Raw genomic sequence first — 26069 nt, forward strand, 5'->3', positions numbered from 1 at the left:
CAGGAGATGCGAGATCTTGGTGGGACAGGTGCGATTGCTCTAAAGCCGGTTGTGCGGGGGCCTGATATTAATGACGACGGCTCGGTGTGGTGGGTCTCGCACGAGCGAGAATCTCTCCGGGCGAACGCAGTGCTTCCGCTGGTGCTCGAGATGGTAGACCCCGACCGGCGTTACAGACTCTTCACGGTCGTTGGTAAGGCCCCCGCAGAGCCATTGGCGCCAATCACAGAGGAGGAAGGGCGCTCGGAGCACAAGATCGGTGGGTTGTTAGTCAAAAGGGGCCAATGTTTGTGCGAGAGGGGGGTGACGCCTTTGTTAACTGTGTTGTGAGCTATGTTGCCGACTTCTTGAGGAATCGCGGCACCTCGCGCTCCCTTGGTCTAACCAAGACACGAGGCAAGATCCTCGAGCGATTTGACAAGAAGCTGGCCACCACGGGGTGCACCAAAGAAGACCTCTTTGAGATGGAAAGGAAGCTCGGGATAAAGCTGGTAGCCGTGGACGCCCTGGGCAACGTCCTGTGGGACTCGGGGAAGTACGAGAGGGGGTACACACAAATCCGCATCCCTTGCCACAATAACCACGCCTGGGCGGAGCTTCCGACTGAACCACCTGCGATCACGAGCGTCCATGGCCTAGACTCCGAGGCTGAAAGGGAGCTTCGTTCGCTATGTCAGGGAGAGGCAGCGCCTCGCGCTACCAGTGCCGCCGCAAAAACTCACGAGGCGAAGGTGCGAGAGGTGCTCATCCGCTTCATAAACAGGGCGATCCCCAGAAGCACGAGGGTCTGGCTGTGTGGGCGTGTTATAGTCACGCACGAAGGCAAACTATACCGGTCGGGACAAGACGGATGGGCTATCGACAGGGCGTTTACAGACGAGACTGGACACGATCCTCAATGGCTCCCTGATGATCACCCAGCCTACCAAGAGTACATCGAAGCTACGCACTCGATGGGTGGCGCAATAGGGTATCGCTTCAAGAAGTGGACCCGAAGAGAAAACATCAGGCCAACGCCCCTTAAATACAGGGACGTCTGGCGAGCGGCGCAGGTTGAGTCCAAGGTGTGGAATAGCAGGGAAAACTTAGGGGCGCGGCCTCATGAGCACATCGACATGCGTGCGGCGTACCTAGGATGCGAGGACAGTGTCTTCGGCGGCGCCTCGGACGCCATTGATCTGGTACGGAAATACGGCTTCCCTACGAACGTGTATCGTATCGCGGATGTTGCGGGACGGCCATTGAGCGAGGTTCTTCAACTGACCGGGGCCATTCAGTTGACCGAGTGGGGGTTCTCTGAGGCCTGCCACCCCTACACTTCCGGGAGGGTAGGGCAGCACTTGGAACAAAACGAGGGCTGGATCACCACGCCAGAGCTCAAGGACCTGCTAGACTCGGGTGACCTCGCCATGGCCGCGGCGAGGGAGGCGTTGTATGTTGACCTCGACCCTCTCTCGCGACTTTGAGCTTGCCAATCGAGGATTTTTTGTCGCGCTTAGAGCGTTCTCCTTGGCGTTACTGGTCACCTTATCGCCAGCCTTGGAGCGAAGCTTGCGCATGTTTTCTGACTGTATGCCCTGCTCCAGGCGGTCCTCTCTCTTGACCTTGGACAGGTTAAGCTCCTCATACGTCTTGAAGACGTCGTAGCGGTTGGTGTCCTGGAGCATTTCTCCTGCAAACGTGATTTTCAGGCGGCTCACGAGATTTCGGCCGACGTTGTTCACGACGGTATTATTCGCATGGCCTGAGACGGAGAGTTCGAGACCGTCCCTCAAGGAGCCAGGCACGAGCGTGACGCCTTCCGATAGCTTTGGGACCGCCACATATAGCGTCTCCTCTGGGGAGGCCGTCGACGGGTTGAGAGTGACCCGGTGAACAGTTCTCTCGGCTTTCAACCCCAGAGGGATTCTGGGTATTCGCTGGGGGTCGAGTCTATCGCTGACTGACATCGTATACATATACGTGTATATATGCACAAAAAGCACGAAGTCGCGTGGCTATGGTGCGGACTGTTAGACATGTCTAACATAGCATAGCACGAGTTATGCGCGCGCATCATGGGTGACGTTGACGTTGACATTGACGATACCTTGCCGGGTGCGTCCGCCGATCGCGGGGTGGGGGACGACGAGACGACGCCCCTTATCCCGATCGACCCCGACGACGGGGAGTCGATCCCAATGACGAGCACGTCGTCGCGTACGCATGCTGCGCATAGGACGGCTTCGCAAACCACAGGAACGGCAGGCGCTGAAACCTCGTTCATCACAGAGGGTTCAGCGAGGAGACTCGGTCTCGAGTCCCTCAGGAAGGAATACCCAGACCTTGACGAGAATCTGTTACGGTTCCAGTTAAGCCGGAAGGGGAAGACGGAAATACGGGTTCACAACTACGGCAAAGGAGGAGGTTGGACCAAACCATATCCGCTGTTCAACAAGGATGGGAGCATTCAACAGTACGTTAAAAATCTGAAAGGCTTCAAGCTGGCGATGGGGCCCGTGGCAGAGGTAGACGCGGTAATCCAGGAGAACACAGAACGAGTCCAAGAGCTGCAAGGGGCGGTAGCCACAGACAGGGAGACCATCGACGACCCTAACACGCCAGAGAGTCGCCGTCAAGAGGCCCGTGAGTGCAACGAGGAGAGGCTGTCCGAGATTGACGAACTAGAACGCGAAAACCGAGAGCTCGAGAACCAAAAGCCGCTAAGGGAGCGCATCAAAGCCATCTTCAAAAAGTACGGCTTCACCGCCACCGCTATCGGGTTGGCCGTAGCGACGACGATCGCGGCCATTGTGACGTCGCTCGGCAAGTCGCTCTCCTCCGTGGCCAGAGGGGTCGGTAACGGGCTTAAGGCCATCGGGAAAAAGCTAGGCGAGCTTCTCCCCGGGCTAGTAGGCAGCATCGCGAACTTCGTGTTTAAGGCCTCAGAAGAAGTGGTGAAATTCCTTGGCGTAAACGCATGGCTGCTCATTCTAGCCGTAGCCGCGTTCTTGGTTCGTCAAATGCAAAGCAGTCATCGGAACAAGTAATACGCCGCGGCCACCGCGAGTGCCGACAACCCTGCCTTGAGGGCGGTGTGGTCACTCTTTTCGCCCAACGTGCTATGCCCAGCCTGTCGTGCCGACGCCGGGGCGGCCGCGCCCTCCGCGTGCACTTTCGCAGGGGCGCTTTGCCGCCGGGGCGGCTTGTGGTCAGTCGCGTGTTGCACCCTAAGATGCCCACCGGCCATGTTATGAGCACCGACTGGCTTTGTCTCCGTGTTTACCGCGTTTGCGCCGAGCTTCATGGAGTCCGTGGCTTTCTGCAGCTTATTGTTGTAGCCCACGACGCTTTGCGTGTTTATCACCAGATCGCTCGGCATCAGCCACACACCTGGTGCAACCGCAAGACTCAGTCTCACCTTGGCCTCCTGCACGGCTAACTGGTACCTTTGCACGCTTTGAGCGATGTCGTTTTCTATGATCGCGTCTTCGAGCAGCTCCGTGAACTCCGCCTGCGCCTCCATGGCCGGCCCACCGGCCCCTGCGATGGAGGAACGGACGTTTACCTGTGCACCAAGCACTGTGTAGACGAACGCCTCGACCGAGCGGTCGAGTCTCCCTAGCCCTGCTTTTGTCAGCCCCTCGCCTTTGAGAGGCGCAAACCAGCTATATTGCACGCCCCCGTGGTCGTCGTTGCGTATGTAACCCACCTGCTTCCCACTATTGTACGTCCCACCTTCGTCGCTAAACAGATTGAGGTGGCTCGGGTACTCATCCGCCGCCGTGTCGTAGCAACGGATCACGTGCACGTTGCGATACCCCTCCCCCGGGTAGAACACAAACACATCGCCTAGCCCATGGTTCCGCCCGCCTTTCCATCGGAAGTCCGGCTTACGCGGCAAACCGAACTCTATGCATAGACGCTCGAAAGCGGCCTTCTTGTAGGGGTTGCCTTTTTGCGCGAACGGGTTGTCGCCAGGCAGGGGAACGCCGAGCTCGTAGAGTATCCTCCGGGTGGTGAAGTAGACGTGAAACCTTAGAAATCCCCTGATGACAGAGGGGAGCGCGGCGAAAGTGGGGTCAGTTAGGGACACCCCACATCCGGCGGTTGCGCACCAGACCGCAAAGTTGAGTTGCTGTGGCCAGTACCCATAGGAAGGCTCCGATAGCCACCGGCGAGACTCCTTGGCGGACTTGTGCGTGACTACTGTCTCTTTGAATATGTCTCGGACCCTAGTCGTGAATGATTTGTCCTCAGCCACGTGTATCTCCAGCTGCGTGAGTAGTGGGGTGATGTCTGAGGCCGTGCTCTCCACGGGGGTCGCGGGCACGGCGTAGAGCAGCTTTTGCGCGAAGGTCAGAGACCTAGGGAAACCTAGGGAAACCGGTTTTTTGGCTTGTTCGGCTATAGCGTGTTTGATATGTTCGGCTATAGAGGCCCCCGCCGCAACTGCCGCCTTCTTCGTCTCCTCCTCCTTCCTTCGGGGGACCTCGTTCAGCATCTGCCAGCCTTCCCAATCCATGCTCAACCCTATTAAACACGAAGGCGGGCTATGTTCAACACAATGGTGGTCCTACACGCTGAGTTTACCGGAGGTGAACTGACGCTCTTCTTCGGGCGGCCGATAAGACGCCCACGCTTTGTGGCGCTCCGGCAGTGCTCGCTGTTTAACAGCTGGTATAATCTCGAGCGGGAGCAGCAGATAACGACTATAGCCTCCCTCCCGCCCATCGCTACTCTGCCAGCCGGGCACCACACGGCCGAGTCCATCGTGGAAACGATCAACCACGCTAAAAGCCAGATTCTGACCGCGAAGCAGGACCCCCTCACCGGGAAGATCGTGCTCGTGTCCACAGGCGTTGTGTTCCTGAACGCCGAGCTTTGCGCACTATTTGGCCTAGAGGCTAAAGACGATCAGATGGGGGAGCGGGGCCTCGCAATGCCCGTGGGGGCCCCCCACTTGAGGTGACTTTGCCGAAAATAGAGGCCATCTACGTCTTCTGCGACATCGTAGACCGCTCGCAGTGCCTCGCCTTAGACGAGAATTCAAACGTTCTGGCTTGCCTAGAAACCCGCGGGAGGCCGCACGAGAAAGTCGTCTATGGGCCCGACATCCCCATTTGCGTCGCAGCGTCTTCCTCTGAGTTTGTCTCGAGTATCCGAATATGGATCAGGGACGACCGTGGTAGACGGGTGGACTTTAAGGGCAAGCCTGTTCGCCTCGTATTAGAGCTAACCTAGGTCCGACATAGCAGGCATGGCGAACAGCGACGTTAGCAGCGGCGGCATATCCATATATCCCCCGCTCCCCAGTGCCCACCCCCCGCAAACGCCTACCGCTCCGGCAAGCACCGGCGGCGACGCGCAAAGTTTCCGACTCCAGGTAATACGTGACACTCAGGCGGTTCTAGACAACGAGATAACGCATTATCGACAGGTGCGGAAGAAGTATAAGCGCGCCTTCGCCGTTACCCATGCTGTGTCTGTGGCATCCGGCATCGCTGCAGGGGTGCTTTCCAGCGCCGGGCTGGGAGTCTCTTTGAGTGGGATAGGGGTTCTGATCGGCGCTCCGCTGGCAGGGGTCGCTGGGCTGGTCGGTGTCGTGGGCGCGGGCGCGGGGGTGGTCTCTAGGGGTCTTACGAGCAAGGTGGCTAAACACGAAGACACGATGGTTCTAGCGGAGAGTAAGAAAAACTCGATCAGCGAGCTGGTCTCTAAGGCTCTGCAAGACGGGCGTATCTCAGACGAAGAGTTTCGGCTAATACTTCAGGAACAAGAGAGATACAACGCGCTCAAGACCGCCATCAGAGCTCGACACGGCCTCGCACCGCATGATAAAAAAAGCGGGAAGGGGCCCTCCCTGGTGGCACGCGAAAGGATGAAAAAGAGACTGCAAAAATTTCGCGAGGAGTTCGGGAGCGGGGTGTTCGAGTAGAACTCAGGTTTAAACGCCACGCAGGCGGCTTCGAACTCACAGCCGAAAAACGATTATTCCGCGCTCCGTAGGTTGGCGACCCTCCTCGTTTTCGCGGCCCCACCACTATTCGCCCCAAAAGTCGTGTAAGCGCAAGTCCTTGGGCTTGCACGCGCCCGGCCTACACCCTAATTAATTATTCATGAACGCGAAACACCTGCAGCCCTAATTATTATTCACGCACGCGAAACACCTGCCCCTAATTGATTATTCGTGTTCGCGAAATCTATTTTGCCTACATTAACTTTTGCCGATTGTTTACGTACGTGAAATCGATTTGGCCTTCATTAGCTTTTGCCGATTGTTTATGTAGGCGAAACATCTGCCTGATATACAGAGACGGGGCTGGGAGGCCCGGGTGGGCGATTCGCGGCTCCCAGGCCGTTTCACTCAAACCACCCAGTCCGACAGTCGACGTAGTCGGCCAGATGGCCGCCGACGGACTCCCGGCGAAACACCGGCCCTAATTGGTTATTCGCATTCGCGAAATCTATTTTGCCTACATTAACTTTTGCCGATTGTTTACGTACGTGAAATCGATTTGGCCTACATCGACTTCGCCGATTGTTTATGTACGCGAAGCATTATCCGCCTGACGGGTATACCCTACGCTTCACTCAAACCACCCAGTCCCCCCCGGTCTGTCGTGCGAAAGCCCTTTCTCAAACCGATCTGATATCTATTTAAGATTTTATATTTTTTCAGAAATTTTGTAAGGCGGCCGTTTATGATCAGTGTGAAAAACTTCCCAAGGCAGCTACTTATAGCGATTACTCTATATTTTCCCGGATCATATTTATCGCCTGATTTGTGTAATGGTACAATATAACCCTTTGACCAGCCCAAATGATGAATGACAGCTTGCCTTAGGCAAGTCCCTTTTATTCCCGGTTATATCCCATGCGCTAGAGAGGACTTACCGACGGGTCTGTGCAGGATTAGATATTCTTTAGGTGCTCATCGCGCCTCTTGCGACCACCCCAACGAGAGGGGGGGGGGGGCTGTATAATTAAAGAAGTTTTGATAAGTTGGAGGGAACGGGCATAGAGCGAAGCGTTGGATAAAGAACTGTCATGAGAGCATAAGATAAGAGAGGGACACTTTGGTATTACCCGCGCACCATGTCGATTCCGAATCCGGCTATTTTTAGTAACCACCACCCCACCACTGCGCGTGAGGATTTGCTCCTTTTATTTTGTCCTACTCCCCCGCGGGTTGCGTGTTGTTGTTTTGCCAACTCGAAAGGAATGAAAAGAGATAATGTAAAATAACTCGAAAGAAGAAAACAAGTCTAACTTAAGTTACCAAGATTGGCAAATATACTCACAGAAAGCTAAATCCCTGAATAGTTTGACTGTTTTGTTTGTCTGAGCGGCGAAGTGAGAAAGAAAAAAAAACGACGAGCGATAAAATGGCTGTGATAAGTTACTAAGTTTGATTCAAATCCCGACTCCAGCACTCCAGCTTGTATAATAACAACATAATAATATAACATATAATAATAACAACATCAAAGAAGTACAGCAATATCTCCCTCTTATTTTCTCACTTTTAAAAAAGCTTAGATTCTTCAGCTTGCTGACTTGATCATCACAAAAATGCATTCCCTCGCTACAAGGATAGTTTTATGAATGTTTAGAAACCACGGAAAAGCAGCAAGTTAGAGCAAAAACGGTGATTGAAGCACGAGGTTTTTGCTCTTGATTTTGAATGAAGTCTCGTTTTGGTAATCTTGCAATTCTCGCAGTACTACATCCCCTTAATAAACTGCAACTGCCCGTATCCTTGTGATGCTAGAGTGACATTTTCGATGGTATTTGTGCAAAAAGGGTGTTATTTTTTCAGTTTCATGTCACAAAATAGCGGCAAACAACATGATATAAATGCCAAAGCGCGGGGGTAGAGTGAGTAAAAATCCTCACGCGCAGTGGTGGGGTGGTGGTCATTAAAAATAGCCGGATTCGGAATCGACATGGCGCGCGGGTAATACCAAAGTGTCTTATCTTATGCTCTCTTGGAACTGTGTTATTTAACCTTCGGAGGTGCAAATAGGGGGTGAAAAGAAAAAAAAGGGTGAGATCTGAGTTTTCTTATGGTTTATAGAAGTAAAGGACGAAAAACAAAACCCCTTTCTTGTCATACGATGCGTCCGGAATCTGGTCAGACGAATAACGAATTGCCAAAAGTGGAACCGTAACTTTTTTCTTGTTTCCTTTGTTACCGCGAAATGGAAAAACTTAAAGTACTTTCAGGTTTCTACATTTATGTTAGTGATGAGAAAACTTGTAGCAAAATCGTACTTTTTCGAGGCTATTACAGGAAACAAGGAAAAGCTACAGAAAAATTAATTTCCCTCTTCTTTCGCGAAAAATGAAAAAAGCTAGATTTTAAAGGAAAAAGTAGGACATTTTTCTGAAATATCGATAAGGTTTGATAAGCAAAAAATTTTATCTTAAAGTATTTTTAAGTTCGACAGGAAAAAGTTTTTTGTTTTGTTTTGTTTTTTCTCTCTTTGATTTTCATCTGACATTTCTCTGAGCCTGCGAGACCGCCCGCTGACCAAATAAATATCCAAGATGGCTGCGAAGCACTGGAAAGAACGGGTCCTTTCCCGGATATTCCATATTTTCATAACCACTGCCGTAGTATTAACCCTCTTCTTAACAAATACAGGTAAGAAACACAGTAACAAATAAGAACGTTTATTTTAAGCTGCGATCGCTCATGTTATTCACTTTATTACAGAGCTTAAGAGGTCGATTTTCGATGGACGCTGGTATTATTGGAGTTCGTTTCTTATTCTCTGTGTCTTAGGACTCGTGTTTTATTTTATCGCTGGTATTATGGATCCAGGATACGTGGAAACACAAGAACATAATAATATTCTTATTTCCTATGAGGTACGTATCACTGGAATCTTTGATCGCTGTAATGATTTTTGGTCGAACGTTCGATCGCGTTCTCTTAGGTTTGTACACAATTGTTTTTTTCTGAAGCAGTACTGTAAAAGTACATATTTGAGTTTAATATTTCTAAGCATTCGACAAGGTTTTCTCTAGATAAGATTTCTGCTCCGATCCCTGGCTCTGAAAAAAGGTGTTTATTTCGTCGTTTCCCCATGAATTATAGAATAACTGGTCTTTGATTGGTTTATAGTGGTTACCAAACTGAAGGACATTAAGAGACTAGAAATCATTTATTCATGATCATTTGTGGTGTAAGAATAACATTATTTCTTATTTTTTTCGTTTTGGTTGAACAGCCTAAGGAGTTGGACTTCCTCAATATATCAATAAACAACAAAGGGTGTTATAGTGCATTAAAATAATTTCGTCACAATACATGGATGTGACATTGCATATTCAATGGGAAGTAGGGAGTTTTTCAGTTTAGTTAGACTGGTGGTGTAATGCTGAGAATAGCACAATTAGCTGTAGAACATTCAAATTTAGCTTGTTTACATGAGAAATCAAAACATGGAAGATGTCAAATTGTAGTCAAGAGTTATATGATAATCGGTAGAAGTTTTTACTGTGTTGACGAATGTGATTGTTGCTGATGTTTAATGATGGTTAAGGTGAAAAACCTGTCAAAAGCAGAAGAGATGGCGTTAGTGATGATAATGATTACGATGTTGGCAATGGTGATGGTGATGATAATGGTGATGGTGGTGATAGTGGCTGTAAAGTCGGTGTTGATGATAATGGTGATGGTGGTGATACTGGCTGTAAAGTCGGTGTTGATTATAATGGTGATGGTGGTGATAGTGGCTGTAAAGTCGGTGTTGATTATAATGGTGATGGTGGTGATAGTGGCTGTGAAGGTGGTGTTGATGATGATGGTGATGGTGGTGATAGTGGCTGTGAAGGTGGTGTTGATGATAATGGTCGTGATTGTGATGGTGGCAAATGATAATGATGATAGTGTCAATAATGGTGGTGTTTGAATGATGGAAACTAATAGGGTGTCTTAATAAAAAGAGTACTGTAACAAGATACTACTTTTGGAATGGCTCTAGGTCCAATATATCATTTTATTTCAGAAAGCAGAGGTTGATATTGAAAGCCAGTCTGAAAATGAAAGTGATAATGCAGAAGAGACATGTAAGATCCTAGCCACACCTCCATTTGGCAGCAGACTGCGTCGCTGTGGTTACTGTGCGATAATGCAGCCATTGAGAACTAAACATTGTGAGGACTGTGGACGATGTGTGAGAAAATATGATCACCACTGTCCCTGGCTTGGCACGTGTGTTGGGGAAAGAAATCATAGATTTTTCTGGTGTTTTTTGGTCAGTCAAAATGCACTGGTAGCATGGGCCATTGAAATAGCATGGTAGGTATCCCTCAATTAAAATAGATAAGAGATTGATTTAGGAGATACAAAAAAAGGCTATTCCAGCTAATTTCTGGATACACATACCTTCAATGGGAATCCAAATCAATTTAGGTTACCAGGAGTTTAATTTATTGGGACTGCACACATGTCAAGTTTATTCTGTTTCTTTATTTCTGTTGGTACTTTTGTTTTCTTTGGAGGAGAGGAAACACACACAATTCACAAACACCAGAGATAGATTTTACAAAGTGAGGAATGTTATTTGACACTTATAAATATTACTAACAGATGTTCTTTCTCTATGATAGGCATGGATTTGTATACAAGGACTCCTGGTGGGATTGGGTTGTCGCGAATGCCTTTCTCCTCATCTCAATGTTTATCCTAATCTTTGGTATGATAACTGTCTTCCTTCTCCTTTGCTGTCACACCTATCTGATGGTTACTGCACAGACAACATGGGAATACATGTCACGGTCGCGTATATCCTATCTTAAGACTCTTAGCGAGGACATCAATCCCTTTGATCAGGGATACTTGTGCAACGTTTATGGGTTCTTGTGCCAGTGTAGAATACAGAAATGGGAGGCGATGCTGAGAGCTCATGAAAGATGGGCATAATCTTTAACTGCAGTGGTACTACTTCCTATAAAGCAGGGTGCTAGTATTTGTGACAAATACCACTGTAATGATGCAGTAAGAATTACACTTGTGCAATCCAAGTATTTTGACATTGTATGCATCATCCATAAAAAAAAAAACAAATGGCAAATTGAATCTGCATTCTTTGTAAAGGGGGAAAGCCTGTTGTGTGTGTTTTAAAAAAAGCTTGATGACCACAAAAGTATGCCTAGTTCCCTGGATACTTCATTTACCTGGAAAAGACTACCTGACCACCAAACATAGCAATTAGTGAGACTTGAGAGACAAGATAAACTTTCCTTTGAGTTCCTAAAAAGACTAGACTATAAGACATGGCAAAATTACAAGATGGGCTTTCCTTTTAGCTTCTTAACAGGCAATCAAAAGGATGGACTAGGTCATAAAAAAATTGCAACATGGCAAAATGGGCTTCAATTTGAGGCACAAAGAGACCACCTAGTTCAAGATAACTTGTTTATGAGCCATTGAAAAATGGATGATATGCTTATAAAATAACTCAACATACAGTATAATAATCCGGGGGGGGGGGGGGGGGACTCCCTTAAAAACAGATGGGGATGACCGTTGGCAAAATAAAAAGGTTATTATTTCTTGTAAGACCTCCCAGATTCTAAAATATCTTTGTCTTATTTGGGAACAGCACATTTTGGTCCTGTTTCTCAGATTTAATGCCTCTTTTGACTTTATAAGTTTGTTTAGGTGACAAGTTTCACAATAGCACTAGAATTTTTTTACCTCGGATATTTGGGGTTAAGTGGTGGGTAAATTTTGCTCTCTGTCAAAGCTGTTGTTAAAAATGTCACTAGATCCACTAGATTACACTTTAAAAGCTAATATTATGCATTTATCATTACTATGAGCAGTAATACATGCATGCAAATACTTTTTTGTAATAATTACAGATTTTTTTTTCTTTTGCAAAAATTATGAGAATCCAAGATGGGGGATACAAGATGGAGGAAATTCTTCCAAAAAATTGATTATAAACAATTTTATGGCCTTCTTGCATTGTAAAGCCATTAAAAGGTTGATTTTGACATATCTAAATGATGTAAAATGATTTCAACCCGATATCCGATAATTCAGGCAATATTTGAAAGAATATCAAGACATCATATTTATGATGTCATTGTGACGCCATAATTGATTCGACCAAAATAGGGCGTGACGATTCTTTGCATGGTGGTGATTAGTGTCTGTAAGTTTGATGGTCATAGCGGTTTCAAAATAGGGCGTGACGGTTTTTTGCATGGTGGTGATTAGTGTCTGTAAGTTTGATGGTCATAGCGGTTCATGAAATACGGAGGGGGGGACCTTTTAGCCCCCCCCCAGTCACAGACAGCTCAAAATAGCCCAGTCTGAATAGGGTTAAGAACCCACTAATTGAACAGGTAGGTTGCAAAACAAAGGTTTTGAATGTAACTATTGCCTTTTACATAAGTTTTAGATACCTAAGTGGTTCAGGAATGTGTATTTATTGCACACCTGTCAACCCCAGAAAATCTCAAGGCTTGAGATTTTTTTTTGAGGGGGATTGGTAGGGTATATTATTATTTTGGGGAGGGGTGGGATATACCCTCACAGGGGGCTCGCAACCTCAAGCAAGCAAAATAGCTTTCCGTACACTCGCATGCATGTTCAATATGTTGCTACAAAAGGAATTATAATTTTTATTACCTCAGAAATTGCATGCAAGTTTTTCACCCCCTTCAGAAATTGCATGCAAGTTTTACACTCCCCTCAGAAATTGCATGCAAGTTTAACACTCCCCTCAGAAATTGAATGCAAGTGTCTACACTCCCCTCAGAAATTGCATGCAAGTTTAACACTCCCCTCATAAATTACATGCAAGTGTTTACACTCCCCTCAGAAATTGCATGCAAGTGTTTACACTCCCCTCACAAATTGTATGCAAGTTTTACACGCTCCTCAGAAATTGCATGTAAGTGCTAACACTGCCATCAGAATTACATAATGATACCAGTTCTGTATCATGACTATCATGCAACCGAATAAACTAACCAGTCTACATGTTTTTTTAAATAGAAGTAGAATTGTGTGGAATTGAATAGTCGCACCAAAATCGCGCGAAATCTATTTTTAAACCATAGCGTTGTATATGTGTGATCCGGAAATGACGTCAAGGTAAAGAAATTGTCATAGCGTTTCTTATTATGATCCGGAAATGACGTCAAATTGACGCAATTGTTGACTTAGATGGCTTCTTTACCTTCTTTCACTGAAAGAGAAATATTTTTTTATGAATTACTTTCTATATTGAAGAGAAAAGAGTTTTTTTTATGATTCCATGGAAGGCCGGCACTTGAGCACGCCACGGGTCCCCCGCTGCTTAAGTGGGTTTTCCGTTTGCCTTTCAACTAAAAAACATACCATTGAATTCCCGTCATAGTTTTCAGCTGACAGATTTCTACTCCAGTGGACATACAAGACTTGACAGTTGTATTAAGCCTTCTTGGAAATGAGTTGAGCATTCGCTTTCATTGACTCAGACGGAGATGTTGCTTCTTTACACAACAACCAAAATTTATGTATGCAATGTAGTAATTACGAGCAAATAAGCAACGCGAATAAACAATTGATGTTTCGCTCCACATCACGTATTGTTATTGAAGTATTACAAATAACTCTTTTTTAGTCTCGGTTGGTTCGTTGCTAAGATCAGAAGGAAACTCGTAGCTTAGCGAGGGACTGAAATCGTCCTCAACAACACATTAAGCAAGCTGGAACCACGAAAAATTGCCCCGTCTAAGGACGGGAAAGGAAAATTCAAGCATGCCAAGCAAGGATCATGGCTGAAGCGAGGGCTATCAAGGTAAGAGCGAACGATTAGCTACACGACAGACCAAATAGACAAAATAAAGTGCAGAGTTCCAAAACAATACTGCTCATGCGGAGATGGCGAGTATAAATCTCTTGCTCAATTTACAAGACTAAGACTGCTCACATTCCTGCACTGTTAACCTAAAATATTGCGCAATGGTTATATCCAAATAGTCCTTTAAACTTGTAATGTGTGTTATACTAGTACTCGACCGATTAGATCCCGCTAAAGTCCCGCTGATTCGATAAATAAACTTCTTCGATCATGACTTTTTTTACCCTTTCGTATCCAGTGTGACAGTAACGAAACTAGAGTTCAAAGCATTTTTTTAGGAGATTAATTTATTCTATTAGGATAACTTTATTTTGATTTATCTGCTAGTGATACACAGTAACATTATTATAGTATTCGCGTAAACTATATTTTTTTAGTATGACCCTTGGATAAGGTTGTTGTGATGATGATGATGTTTATTGGTACCATATAACTTTACATAACGTTACATAGGTTGTTTCAACCAATACATTTTTATACTTCCTTACCTTATTATATTTCCTTTTTTCCTTTCCTTATACACATACACAGAAAAATGCGCTTTGCGACAGGAGAAAAACAGACGGGGTGCTCGACAGCAAAATCAATTTTAACCCTAAGGGATAGCACTTCGTGGTCAACAACAATTCTTACCCCTAAGAGATAGCACATTGGGTGTGGTGGAAGGAATTTTTAACCGTAAGATATGGCATTTAAAAAACAATGCTCGTTTTAATTGGCTGACGGATCCTGTATTGTTATGTTACCGACAATAAAATCGGAAGTATTAACTGATCAGTTGACTTGTGGTTTATTGTAATAATACGTTTCGAGCGATTGGGCCACCATTTAGCGTGAGACACCCTAAAAGATAGCAGAATCGGAAAAATCCTCCTCCCCGGGCGTAAAAACCCCTAAAAGATAGCAGAATCGGAAAAAATCCTAAAACACTCCCTAAGAGATGGCAGTTGGTAAGAATTTTATACCCTAAAAGATAGGTCGAACACCCCCGTCTACTTTTCTAGAGAGCCCCCCCCCCCTTCCCCGGGAGTATATACCTACACTCTTACTTTTATAAGAGCATCTCATTTTCAATTGAGGCTGTGCTGTTCATATTTTTTTAATGGCTAAAAATATTCTTATGTTCTTGAATTTTAACGTGTATAAAAAGATATAACACCCAATGAAATATTTGTAAGAAAATTACACATTGATATTATGAACACAATCTGATTTTGCATTTTACATGTTTTAGAACGCATTACACTAACAAAATTACTCCCTTCCAGTTTAGCAATGTTTGGGGTAATTAAGTTTATTGACCACAGAACAAAGAGTAAAACATTACAAAGCTGTTACATATTAAGAAAACGTTGTCGTTTTGGGGGTCTGGTACCGAGGAATCTTAGTTTCTTTTCAGATATTTTCTCCATTGACTAAAGATGGTCACAGTCACCGTTTTTCTCTTCTGATTAGAAGTCATAAAGTTTACGAAGAACTGCGGTACGGCAACCTTAAAAATGACAAGAATCATGCAGCTTTTCCAAATAAAGAATATATTAGTTTCCTTATAAGGAAGTGACCTTGTTTGGCAAAAATGATAATTTTTAGCTAAATTTTCTTGATATGATAAACGTGAAAAGCCCACATGGGAGGGCGGTGGGTGAATGACCGAGACGAAGAACTGACGCTGATATGCCTGTCACTCAACTAACTACATGGGCTTGTGCCTTATTTGGTCGTAATTACAAATTATCATCTTACGGTAATTATGAACAAACAGTATTTGGCTGCTTTAAATTTGGTGAATTCTCAGACTGCACAATATCAGAAAAAGAGATTCGTAGAAATAAAGAGCGTATTCCAAAAAAAAGTGTTCCAACAATAAATGTTAAATGGCATTTCTAAGACCGGAAGTTGCTTATGGGTTCTAATACTCACGGCGCGCAAAGGCTTAATATTGCTCAGTGCTCGCAAAGGCTCAATTAATCACTGTGCGCAAAGGATCAATTACCTAGTGCGCGTAAAGGCTCACTTTAGTCACCGTGCGCAAAGACTCGGTTACTCACGGAACAATAAAGCTTGATAACTCACGGCGCGCAAAAGCGCGATGATATAGGGTGTGCGCGGGTGGGGGTAAAAGGGGAACTTCCTTCTATATATACTATACGAATTTTAAGACCCTGCCATAAAGCCGTTTATGCTCACCTATCCTAAAAATCCTGCTTATTCTATCCCAAATAATGTCATCTCTTCTTCTGTAGTCGCCGTGTTGTGATGGAGGGGGAGGACGGGGATATGCGGGGTATCCCGGGAACGTACGGTAGCAAACTGTACCATCTCGTCAAGTTTGTAAAGGTATGAAAAGACAGACAGACAGACAATAAGACAGGCAGAAATACATAAAGTACAGACGGATTGGCAGACAGATAGACAGACAGACATACATCAAAGACTGGCAGACAGACGGATAGACAAAAATTCGTCAAGGACAGACAGACAAGCGGACGGACGGACGGACAGACAGACAGACAAAAATACATCAAGGACTGACAGACAGACAGACAGACAGACAGACAGACAGACAGACAGACAGACAGACAGACAGACAGACAGACAGACAGACAGACAGACAGACGGGCAGGAATACATAAAGGACAGACGGGCAGGAATACATAAAGGACAGACGGGCAGGAATACATAAAGGACAGACGGGCAGGAATACATAAAGGACAGACGGGCAGGAATACATAAAGGACAGACGGGCAGGAATACATAAAGGACAGACGGGCAGGAATACATAAAGGACAGACGGGCAGGAATACATAAAGGACAGACGGGCAGGAATACATAAAGGACAGACGGGCAGGAATACATAAAGGACAGACGGGCAGGAATACATAAAGGACAGACGGGCAGGAATACATAAAGGACAGACGGGCAGGAATACATAAAGGACAGACGGGCAGGAATACATAAAGGACAGACGGGCAGGAATACATAAAGGACAGACGGGCAGGAATACATAAAGGACAGACGGGCAGGAATACATAAAGGACAGACGGGCAGGAATACATAAAGGACAGACGGGCAGGAATACATAAAGGACAGACGGGCAGGAATACATAAAGGACAGACGGGCAGGAATACATAAAGGACAGACGGGCAGGAATACATAAAGGACAGACGGGCAGGAATACATAAAGGACAGACGGGCAGGAATACATAAAGGACAGACGGGCAGGAATACATAAAGGACAGGCGGGCAGGAATACATAAAGGACAGACGGGCAGGAATACATAAAGGACAGACGGGCAGGAATACATAAAGGACAGACGGGCAGGAATACATAAAGGACAGACGGGCAGGAATACATAAAGGACAGACGGGCAGGAATACATAAAGGACAGACGGGCAGGAATACATAAAGGACAGACGGGCAGGAATACATAAAGGACAGACGGGCAGGAATACATAAAGGACAGACGGGCAGGAATACATAAAGGACAGACGGGCAGGAATACATAAAGGACAGACGGGCAGGAATACATAAAGGACAGACGGGCAGGAATACATAAAGGACAGACGGGCAGGAATACATAAAGGACAGACGGGCAGGAATACATAAAGGACAGACGGGCAGGAATACATAAAGGACAGACGGGCAGACGGGCAGACGGGCAGACGGGCAGACGGGCAGACGGGCAGACGGGCAGACGGGCAGACGGGCAGACGGGCAGACGGGCAGACAGACAGACGGGCAAAGATACATAAAGTACTGGAAGACATGCAGTGTCAAGTCCTGAAGACACAATTCCGAGCGCTACTCTGAACACAACACTAGCTTTTACTTTCAACAACCGAGCTCTACAAATTCGAAGCGCTCTCTCCGGGCAAGCACGCTATCTCCATGGTAACATCAATCATAACATACATAACATGCTCTTTCAATCCTTACTGTATTTGTTGTAAAGGCAGTATTTCTTTACCCCTTCAATGAACTAGAGAGACAAACAGAGAGACAAGCAGACAGACAGGTAATACATAAAGGACAGACAGACACTCTCGCACGCTTTTAAACGAACGAACAGATTTCGACAGTTCAAAACCTCAAGGAAAACACTTCAGGGTTTTATTTATTTCTTTTTCTCTAGCTAGGCCATCTGTTTTTCGTTGACCAAACCAGGAAATACAAGAGTTCCGTTTTCAAGTGCAACTTTTTCGGTACTCCATTCATCGCTCTTACGGACTTCAAGGGTGTCACGGCGCTCTTCGATCCAAATAAGGTACGAGGATGACACTGCAATCGGGAAACCATGTGTCGTAACCCCCGGTGGTCCATGGGTTAAGTATGGATGAATGCTTCTTTGAAAGCCACGTACACGCGCATACTTTGAAACCTGGAGTTGTTTACAGAAATGTTATACCAAGCTTTGAAATAAGTAATATGTATATAATAATCTTAGCCCGCGCTGTATTATGGATAAAGTTTGGACGACAGAATCCCTGCCTTTTGAAAGCCACTTGGGTAATTCGCATGATTTCGAATGATTTCGATGAAATAGAACGAAAATACTAAATATGACACCCCGTTATCACAGACTCTCTCTATTACGGACTAAAATACGATCAAGAGGATGTCCATTAGATTCCGTTATAAATAAGCGGATAATATTTGGGTATCCAATGGTATTTCAAGCAACGCTGAACAGCTTCAATAAGAAGCTAGCAGGCTATTGTTGATGAATTTAAACTCAGTAACGACAAGTAACGCTTTGTGTGCAGGTGGAAAAAGAGGAAGGATTTGGGAGCTTCCGGTTCAACAAGGACCTGCTTGACGGTCACGTGCCTTCCATGTTCTCGAACGACTCGCAACACGTGCGGAAAAAAGAATTCTTGATCAAAATCGCGAAGAGTATGAAAATGCAGACGCTGATGCCAAACATACTCGACATAATGCCCGAACACTTGATCAAGTGGCACTTTCGAGAAGGTAAGACGCCCACATTGATCTGATGACCTACTATTCATAGATCCGACGCGCGAACGAATATCCAATCAGAAAGCAGCAAATAGAAGCCAGCGGAGTGCAACCCAAATGTCCCACAAAAGTCCCACAGCATGCCGGATGAGGTCAGTGAGTCCTGCTCGGATTTATCTAAAATACAGACGTTTATAGCGTGTCTTTCTTACCTATCATGATGGGGGGGGGGGGGGGGGGGGGGGAAGGATGATGGAAACTTGTCTTGTTGTCCAAGCTTGGTGAAAATCTTGTAGAGAAGCATAGAAAAAGATGACTACGAGTTCAGTTGTTGAATGGAAACGGCACGAATCTAGCTCAAAATACGAAAACTGATTAGATAAAGCGGTGCTCTCTTTGGTAGTTACTATGTGTTTTAAAGCTATTCTTGTTAACTTGCAGTGATTTAAGTGCGGTGAAAATGGAAGAGAAAGCCGAATTCGCTGTTTACGTCTGACTTCTAACAACAAGTTTTATCGGCAAACGTCAAGATTTACTTACCAACAGCAAAAATACAAACGACAGTCTCATTTTTATAAGTAATTGAAGTAACCTATGGTAATAACACAAATGTAATGGTAGGACTTACATTGCTCTTGTAAGTGGTTTGTTTGCTTTTTGTTTCTTCGTATATTTACGCGTTTTTCTAAAATTCGAGTCCCAACTCTAAACTAAAAGTGGCCGGTTAAAGAAAACAGGGCTAGTTCTTACTTCTACGCTGACCGGAAAATGCTTATTTGCTTGTCCAGATTCGCAAAAAAATATCTCAAACCAATCTTTATCGTCGTCGATTGCCGAATTTCTGTGGGACCACATGGCTGTTATTGCACCATCTCTTTCCTGATTGGCTATTCGTGCGCGCGTGATTGACATGTCGGATCTATGAATTGCACATGAACTCTACGCATCTGCAATCGGTTTTCTGGTCAAGTGTTCATGTTTTCTGAAATATTCCCACTGAAACCCTTACTCTCCAACGCAAAGGCTTTAAAAATACTTGCGCGAAGGCTTAAATGCTTACTTTTCAAAAAGGCTCAATTGCTTACTTTTCGTTGAGGCTCAAATACGTTAACTTTGCGTAAAGTTCAAATACTTGCTTTGCACAAAGACTCAAATACTTACTTTGCACAAAGACTCAAATACTTACTTTGCACAAAGACTTAAATACTTACTTTGCACAAAGATTTAAATACTTACTTTGTACAAAGACTCAAATACTTACTTTGCACAAAGACTTAAATACTTACTTTGCACAAAGACTTAAATACTTACTTTGCACAAAGACTCAAATACTTACTTTGCACAAAGACTCAAATACTTACTTTGCGTATACTTACTTTGCACAAAGACTCAAATACTTACTTTGCGTAAAGTTCAAATACTTGCTTTGCACAAGGACTCAAATACTTACTTTGCACAAAGACTCAAATACTTACTTTGCACAAAGAATCAAATACTTACTTTGCACAAAGACTCAAATACTTACTTTGCGCAAAGACTCAAATACTTACTTTGCACAAAGGCTCAAATACTTACTTTGCACAAAGACTCAAATACTTACTTTGCACGAAGACTTAAATACTTACTTTGCACAAAGACTTAAATACTTACTTTGCACAAAGACTTAAATACTTTCTTTGCGCAAAGGTTCATACTTAATTTTCGCGGAGGCTCAAATAATTGCTTTGCGCAAAGGCTCATATTTGCTTGTCGTGAAGGCTCATACTGAATTAATCAACGGCGCGGAAAGGCTCAATTTTTTATGGCGAGCAAAGGATGAAATGCTTAGGGCGCGCAAAGGCTCAATAACTGGCGGTATGTAAAAGTTTAATTGCAGAACAAAATACAGCTTGTTTGCTCACGGGGTGCAACGGCTCCATTATCTCCCGTACGCAAAAAGCTCGTCTACTTGCGAAGCAATTCGCTACGAGCCTTCCTTTATATCCAAAATTTAGCTATGAAATCTCAAACTTTTCCCATTAATGACCACATGTTTTAGATTACCAGCTAATCCCTCTAGTAATTATCGCACAGGTAAAGGAATGTCGAGTCAAGAGGAATGGGAGGATCGAATTCTGCTGCTTGCAAGTGATATCATGAGTGAAACACTACTCGGGATCCGTCTTGATGGTGACGCTTTCCTCAATTGGCGCTTCAGCGTGCTCAAGCCTACCAAGAAAACGTGTGGCAGGCCATCCAAGAAGAGCCAGACAGCCATGGACTCCTTGGAGCACCTGAAAGCAGCCGTCGAGAACTCGCCCAATATTGACGAGATCTACGAAGCCGCGGAGAAATTTGGGATTTCTCACGAGGAGGCTGTGCTGGAAATACTGTGGATGCTGAAGTCAGTATTGGGAGGCAGTGATGGACCCAGGGGGGATCCAGGGAAGTCAGTGCTCCCCCCTTCCCCTTCATAACAGCACTCCTACCCCTACACCTACACGCTAAAAGTTTTTGTGGGAGCCAAACCCAATACATATATATTTAGGTACCCCGTCCCCCTCTAAATATATTTTGGTGCGTCTACTTTTGGAAATGCTGGATCTAGGGGACCGAAGGGAAAAGGGGAGGGGGATGAGAGAAACGGGTAAGGATGGAACAGACAAGCTAAGTAAGGGAAATTATTTAGATTAGGATGTTTTTTTATATTATGGGGGGCCTGTGGTGATCAAGTTCTCTGTCAGACCGGAGTTGTTTTACAACCGTTTGCCAACTTTCGACTTGTTTGGATGGATTTTTTAATTCTAATTTTTCTTTCAGTTTTAACGCATCACCTGGAACTGGAGCTGCGATGAGGTCAGCGGCAGCCCGTCTATCGCTCATGAGCAAAGAGAAGAAAAACGAGATGAAAGAGGAGATCAAGATGCATCTTGGGACGGTTGGACTCAACCTAAGAACACTGAAGAAAATGAACAAACTGGACCAGTTCACATGCGAGGTAATCACGTGATATTGCACACGATGTCATGTGACCTTACTCGCAAAGTAATTATATAACACACGGGGCGATCACGTGACTTTACAGAAGTTACTTACAAACGAAATAACCACGTGACTTTAATGACGAGATAATAATCACGAGACTTTACTCACTAAGGAATCATTTGACCTCAAGCCCAATCGCGCGAGCTTACCCACGAGGTGATCACACAAAAGCGGATCTAGGGGGAGGGTTTAGGGTGCTTAACTCCCCCCTTTGGGCTGCAAGAAAGCCGTGTGTAACAAAAAAAAAACCCTCCCCCCTGAGCCAACCCCCCCTCTCTTTTGGAAAAGCTAGATCCACCCCTGTCACATCTCTCCACACAAAAAGTACTTTTTTCAATCCATTTCCATCCGATGTGAGGCGTTCAAAACCACGGTATTGTATTTATGTGAACGATCATAGATCATTTCATAACTCTAGATAGGTACTTTGGTTATTGCGCATGACTTTGACTTTTTTTTTAGCTTTCCGAAGTGACAGTATAGTTCTGAAAACCAGACGACTTACAGGTTTCGTTCTTGTGATTCAGGTTTTACGGATGCACCCCCCGGTGGCCCTCTTCTTTGGTGTCGCCAGGTACAAAACACAGTCTTATGCAGTTATTGGATGACTGTGGTGGATAATTAGGATGGTGGTGATGACGATGATTCAATTGGGACGATGAAAGTAGTAATAGTGATGACAATTGTGATGATGATGATGGTGATGGGGGAGTGGTGATGATGCTAGGATGATTATGATGGTGATGAGGATGGCGATTATTGTTATGATAATCATTATGAAGAAAATGATTACTATGATAATTTGGATGAGTGTGGTGGATAATTATGACGATGGTGATGATGATGGTGGTAATGAGTGATGATTATGATAATTATCATGATAAAGATGATAATAATAATAATAATAATAATAATAATAATAATAATAATAATAATAATAATAATAATAATAATAATAATGATAATAATAATGATAATGATAATGATAATGATAATGATAATGATAATGATAATGATAATGATAATGATAATGATAATGATAATGATAATAATAATAATAATAATAATAATAATAATAATAATAATAATAATGACTATAAGAGTGGAACTGTTTGTAGTGATGCTGATTATGGTGATGATGACAGTTGTGATCATGATACTAGCGGAGATCATCATGTTGATGACGATAATGATGATGGTGTTCGTGTGGTATCGGTTTCGATAAACAACAAGAATTAGTGACAAGCTGTTTTACTTGTTGCTCAGAAGAGACTTTGTTGTCGAGACGAAGACTGGGAACTACAGAATTCGACGTGGTCAAAGGTTGCTAGGCAACTGTCATCTTGCACAGCGCGACCCTGAAGTATTTGAAACTCCTGGGGCCAAGTGCGTAGATACATTTGATCCTGACCGGTTTAGCTTGAACGAGGTATGTTTAAGCGCAGGCGCGTACCCAGGATTTGCTAAAAGGGGCGCGAAGCCATAATAGATACATGTATGGAAAAAAGGATAAAAGTTGACGCTTCTTCAATAAGAAATGTTTCCACTTTTTGGCGGCCAAGGGAGTTGCGTGTGTACCCTGAACCCACACTATTGCATTATGGGAAGGGCATTTGAAGTGACTTACTATCCGGAAGTGTTCAGATGTCACCCTGCAACCTCCTCCCCACCCCCACCCCCACCACTTGCACGCGCCTGTAGTTGTGATGGAAGGGCGGATGGTGTGATAATGATGTTTACGATATTATTTTACAGACTCTAAAGCCCAATCTTCTTTGTACACATGGCAGAATGAACCAGAAGCCTTCTGGAATGGATCACAACTGCGCAGGCGCGGTAAGCCTCGGCTCCAGTCTCTGTCGGTTATCATCTTGCATTCAAGTTTGTTTCTTTATTAAAATCTACATTGGAAGTATAAAATGATTCATAAAGAAAATTAAGATTCTTAGATTATAAACAAATACTTCAAAACATTTGATTTGGAAAACTTAGAGTAGGTAAACCAAGATACTGGAGAACGCGCCTAAAGAATCCTAAAATCTGTTTTTCGGACTATACTCGATATATTGACAGTAACATATGTACTTAGAGAATTGTGTGGTTATAGTTCGTGTGTACGCCTATAAATGCGTAGAACGTGTTCTGTTGCTTTGCGCGGTGAGAACCACGTTATAAAAATGTTTAAATAAAAATTTTATTCACCTTCCATTTTCATGAAATTCTGCTTTGCATCATCAAGCCCTTTTCTTTGTCCATCCACCCCCCCCCCCCCCCTTTCAATCGCTCCTCCCTTTTCTTTCTCGTCTTCTTTGACCACCCCTCCCCTTCCCACCCCACCCTCTTTTTCGCCAGTGTTGTTGTGAATGGGGTATTATCGCCAGTATCAGTTGCTATCGTTCACGGGTTACCGTGTTTTCAGCACGTGGGGATCATCACGCTCAAGACCTTCATCTTGTATCTCATCTTGTTCTGTGACTGGGAACTAGAGGAAAAACCGTACTGGACAAGGACCAAGTAAGTGGATTTGACGGAGCTGTTAACCCTTGACCCAGGCCTGTAGAACCATCTGTCTATGGTCTCGGTCACATGAACATATTTGTTAAGCCTTTCATAACCAGGGATTTTCAAGGGCCGTTTCAGTTGAGCCCGCAACTCAAAGTTTGAAAATATATGGTTACTCAGCTGTATTTCAGCACATTTTTATTTGCCCTTTTAAGAGGCTACCAAACCATGACGTCAAAAATCATAGTTTCTTGGTCAATTGAGGAAGCGGATGTATGCGGCACAGTAAACTCTTCAACTACGGTCGCTAGTGTAAATAATAATGTGTTCCTTTTTCCATTGGTACTAGCGATCCATCCTACAACCAAAAGACTTCAATGATATTTCGAAAGTATCAAATAATGCATGGAAAATCATTAAAAAATGTGACAGTTTTGAATAACCGAAATAAATACAAAATAACATCGTCGCGCAAGCCGGATCTATGTATCTCAAGGGACCACATACCCTAGGATCAGCTTGTTTAATACGTATTCTAATGCTTTTTTAATCCTTCCGTTGCCAGCCTTATAAGATATGGCAACCCTGATGAGCCGATCCGACTTAAATCCTTCAAGTACACAAGAGACAAAGTAAGTCTACAAAGGGGTCAAACCACGGGCGATAGGTTTGTGGTGTTCATCGTTACTGGTCATACGCAAGAGACCATGATGGTCTCTTGTCATACGCTAACACGCCGACTGTAAAAACACTCTAAGCTGAGTAACTTATCAGGCGTCTAGAATTTAGCTGAAGGGCTACCCCTGTTACTGGTGATCGAGGGATGGGGGGAAGGGATGGGCAAACGTGTTTAGTGATTCTGCCTTTGTCGTTACCAGGAAGAACTTCTACTGCCGGATCAGCCGGACAGTTCGTCGGACGATGAGCTACCGGACTTGCGACCACAAATCCCACAAAACATGGAAGAAGACGATGAATGAGATACCAGGAGGACACAATCTTAAACATTTATTATATTTTAAGCAAAATACCAAATAATTTATAGCAAGAATGTATTTTAGCAATATTGAATCTGATCAAGCTTCAATGAATGGTACTTAGTATCACCCATGTGTTATAATGCTTTTAAGTATCTTTTTGTCTTCGTCCGTATGTCTGTTGACCACACCGAAAGTTCTATCCCATAGGATTTGGAGCGTCGGCTCGAGTTATCCGAAACACTCGATTAAAGACCTCCTCTCCAGAGGTTGGTTACGGATGAGTCATAGCCCCCCCCCCCCCCCCCCCCTTGCCTAAGAAGTGCATGTTTTGACGTCTTCCTATATCAAGTCCCCCTTTTAGTACATGTTGTATATGCATCAGCTCAAGAGAGTTTCCTCACCACAGCTAGACCACACAAGGCCAAGAGAACTTATAACAAAATAGCCCTCTCTATGACGTTATAGGGCATCTGCGTAAATAACCCGGGACCCAAATTAAAACAATCAACAATAGAAGTGTTACTTTTACCGTGTTCTATGTACACATTGATTGTAATCTAATGAAACTCTGCTAACTGGTATTCAAATAATGAAGATAGTGTTTGTTCAAGTGAAACAGTGATAGAAATTTTAAAAGGAAAATAAAGTTTGTATGAGTCCATGAGTAATGACGTCAATTTTAAAAATGCCTATCCATTGTTTTTTTATTCACGGCTGGGTTTAATCGTACCTTTGGAGACGTGGATCTA

At 44.5% G+C, this 26069-nt stretch overlaps 2 protein-coding genes across 2 annotated transcripts; both read left to right on the plus strand.

Moving 5' to 3' along the window:
- The first annotated feature begins 8479 nt into the window (after window positions 1–8479).
- On the plus strand, window positions 8480–13708 carry LOC5516272 (palmitoyltransferase ZDHHC12-A). The gene is made up of 4 exons (XM_001636311.3): window positions 8480–8629; window positions 8702–8856; window positions 9999–10291; window positions 10603–13708. The coding sequence occupies exons 1-4, from the start codon at window positions 8533–8535 to the stop codon at window positions 10913–10915; spliced, it is 858 nt and encodes a 285-aa protein (XP_001636361.2). The 5' UTR covers window positions 8480–8532; the 3' UTR covers window positions 10916–13708.
- Window positions 13165–25984, plus strand: LOC5516222 (9-divinyl ether synthase). The gene is made up of 13 exons (XM_001636310.3): window positions 13165–13506; window positions 13614–13790; window positions 16097–16190; window positions 17988–18119; window positions 18619–18826; window positions 20888–21197; window positions 21614–21791; window positions 22366–22412; window positions 23105–23267; window positions 23594–23674; window positions 24258–24352; window positions 24906–24972; window positions 25219–25984. Exons 3-13 carry the CDS (start codon window positions 16110–16112, stop codon window positions 25318–25320), a joined length of 1464 nt encoding a protein of 487 aa, XP_001636360.2. The 5' UTR covers window positions 13165–13506; window positions 13614–13790; window positions 16097–16109; the 3' UTR covers window positions 25321–25984.
- Window positions 25985–26069: the final 85 nt, after the last annotated feature.

This window comes from Nematostella vectensis, chromosome 8 (assembly GCF_932526225.1).
Source record: "Nematostella vectensis chromosome 8, jaNemVect1.1, whole genome shotgun sequence".
NCBI classification, from domain to species: domain Eukaryota; kingdom Metazoa; phylum Cnidaria; class Anthozoa; order Actiniaria; family Edwardsiidae; genus Nematostella; species Nematostella vectensis.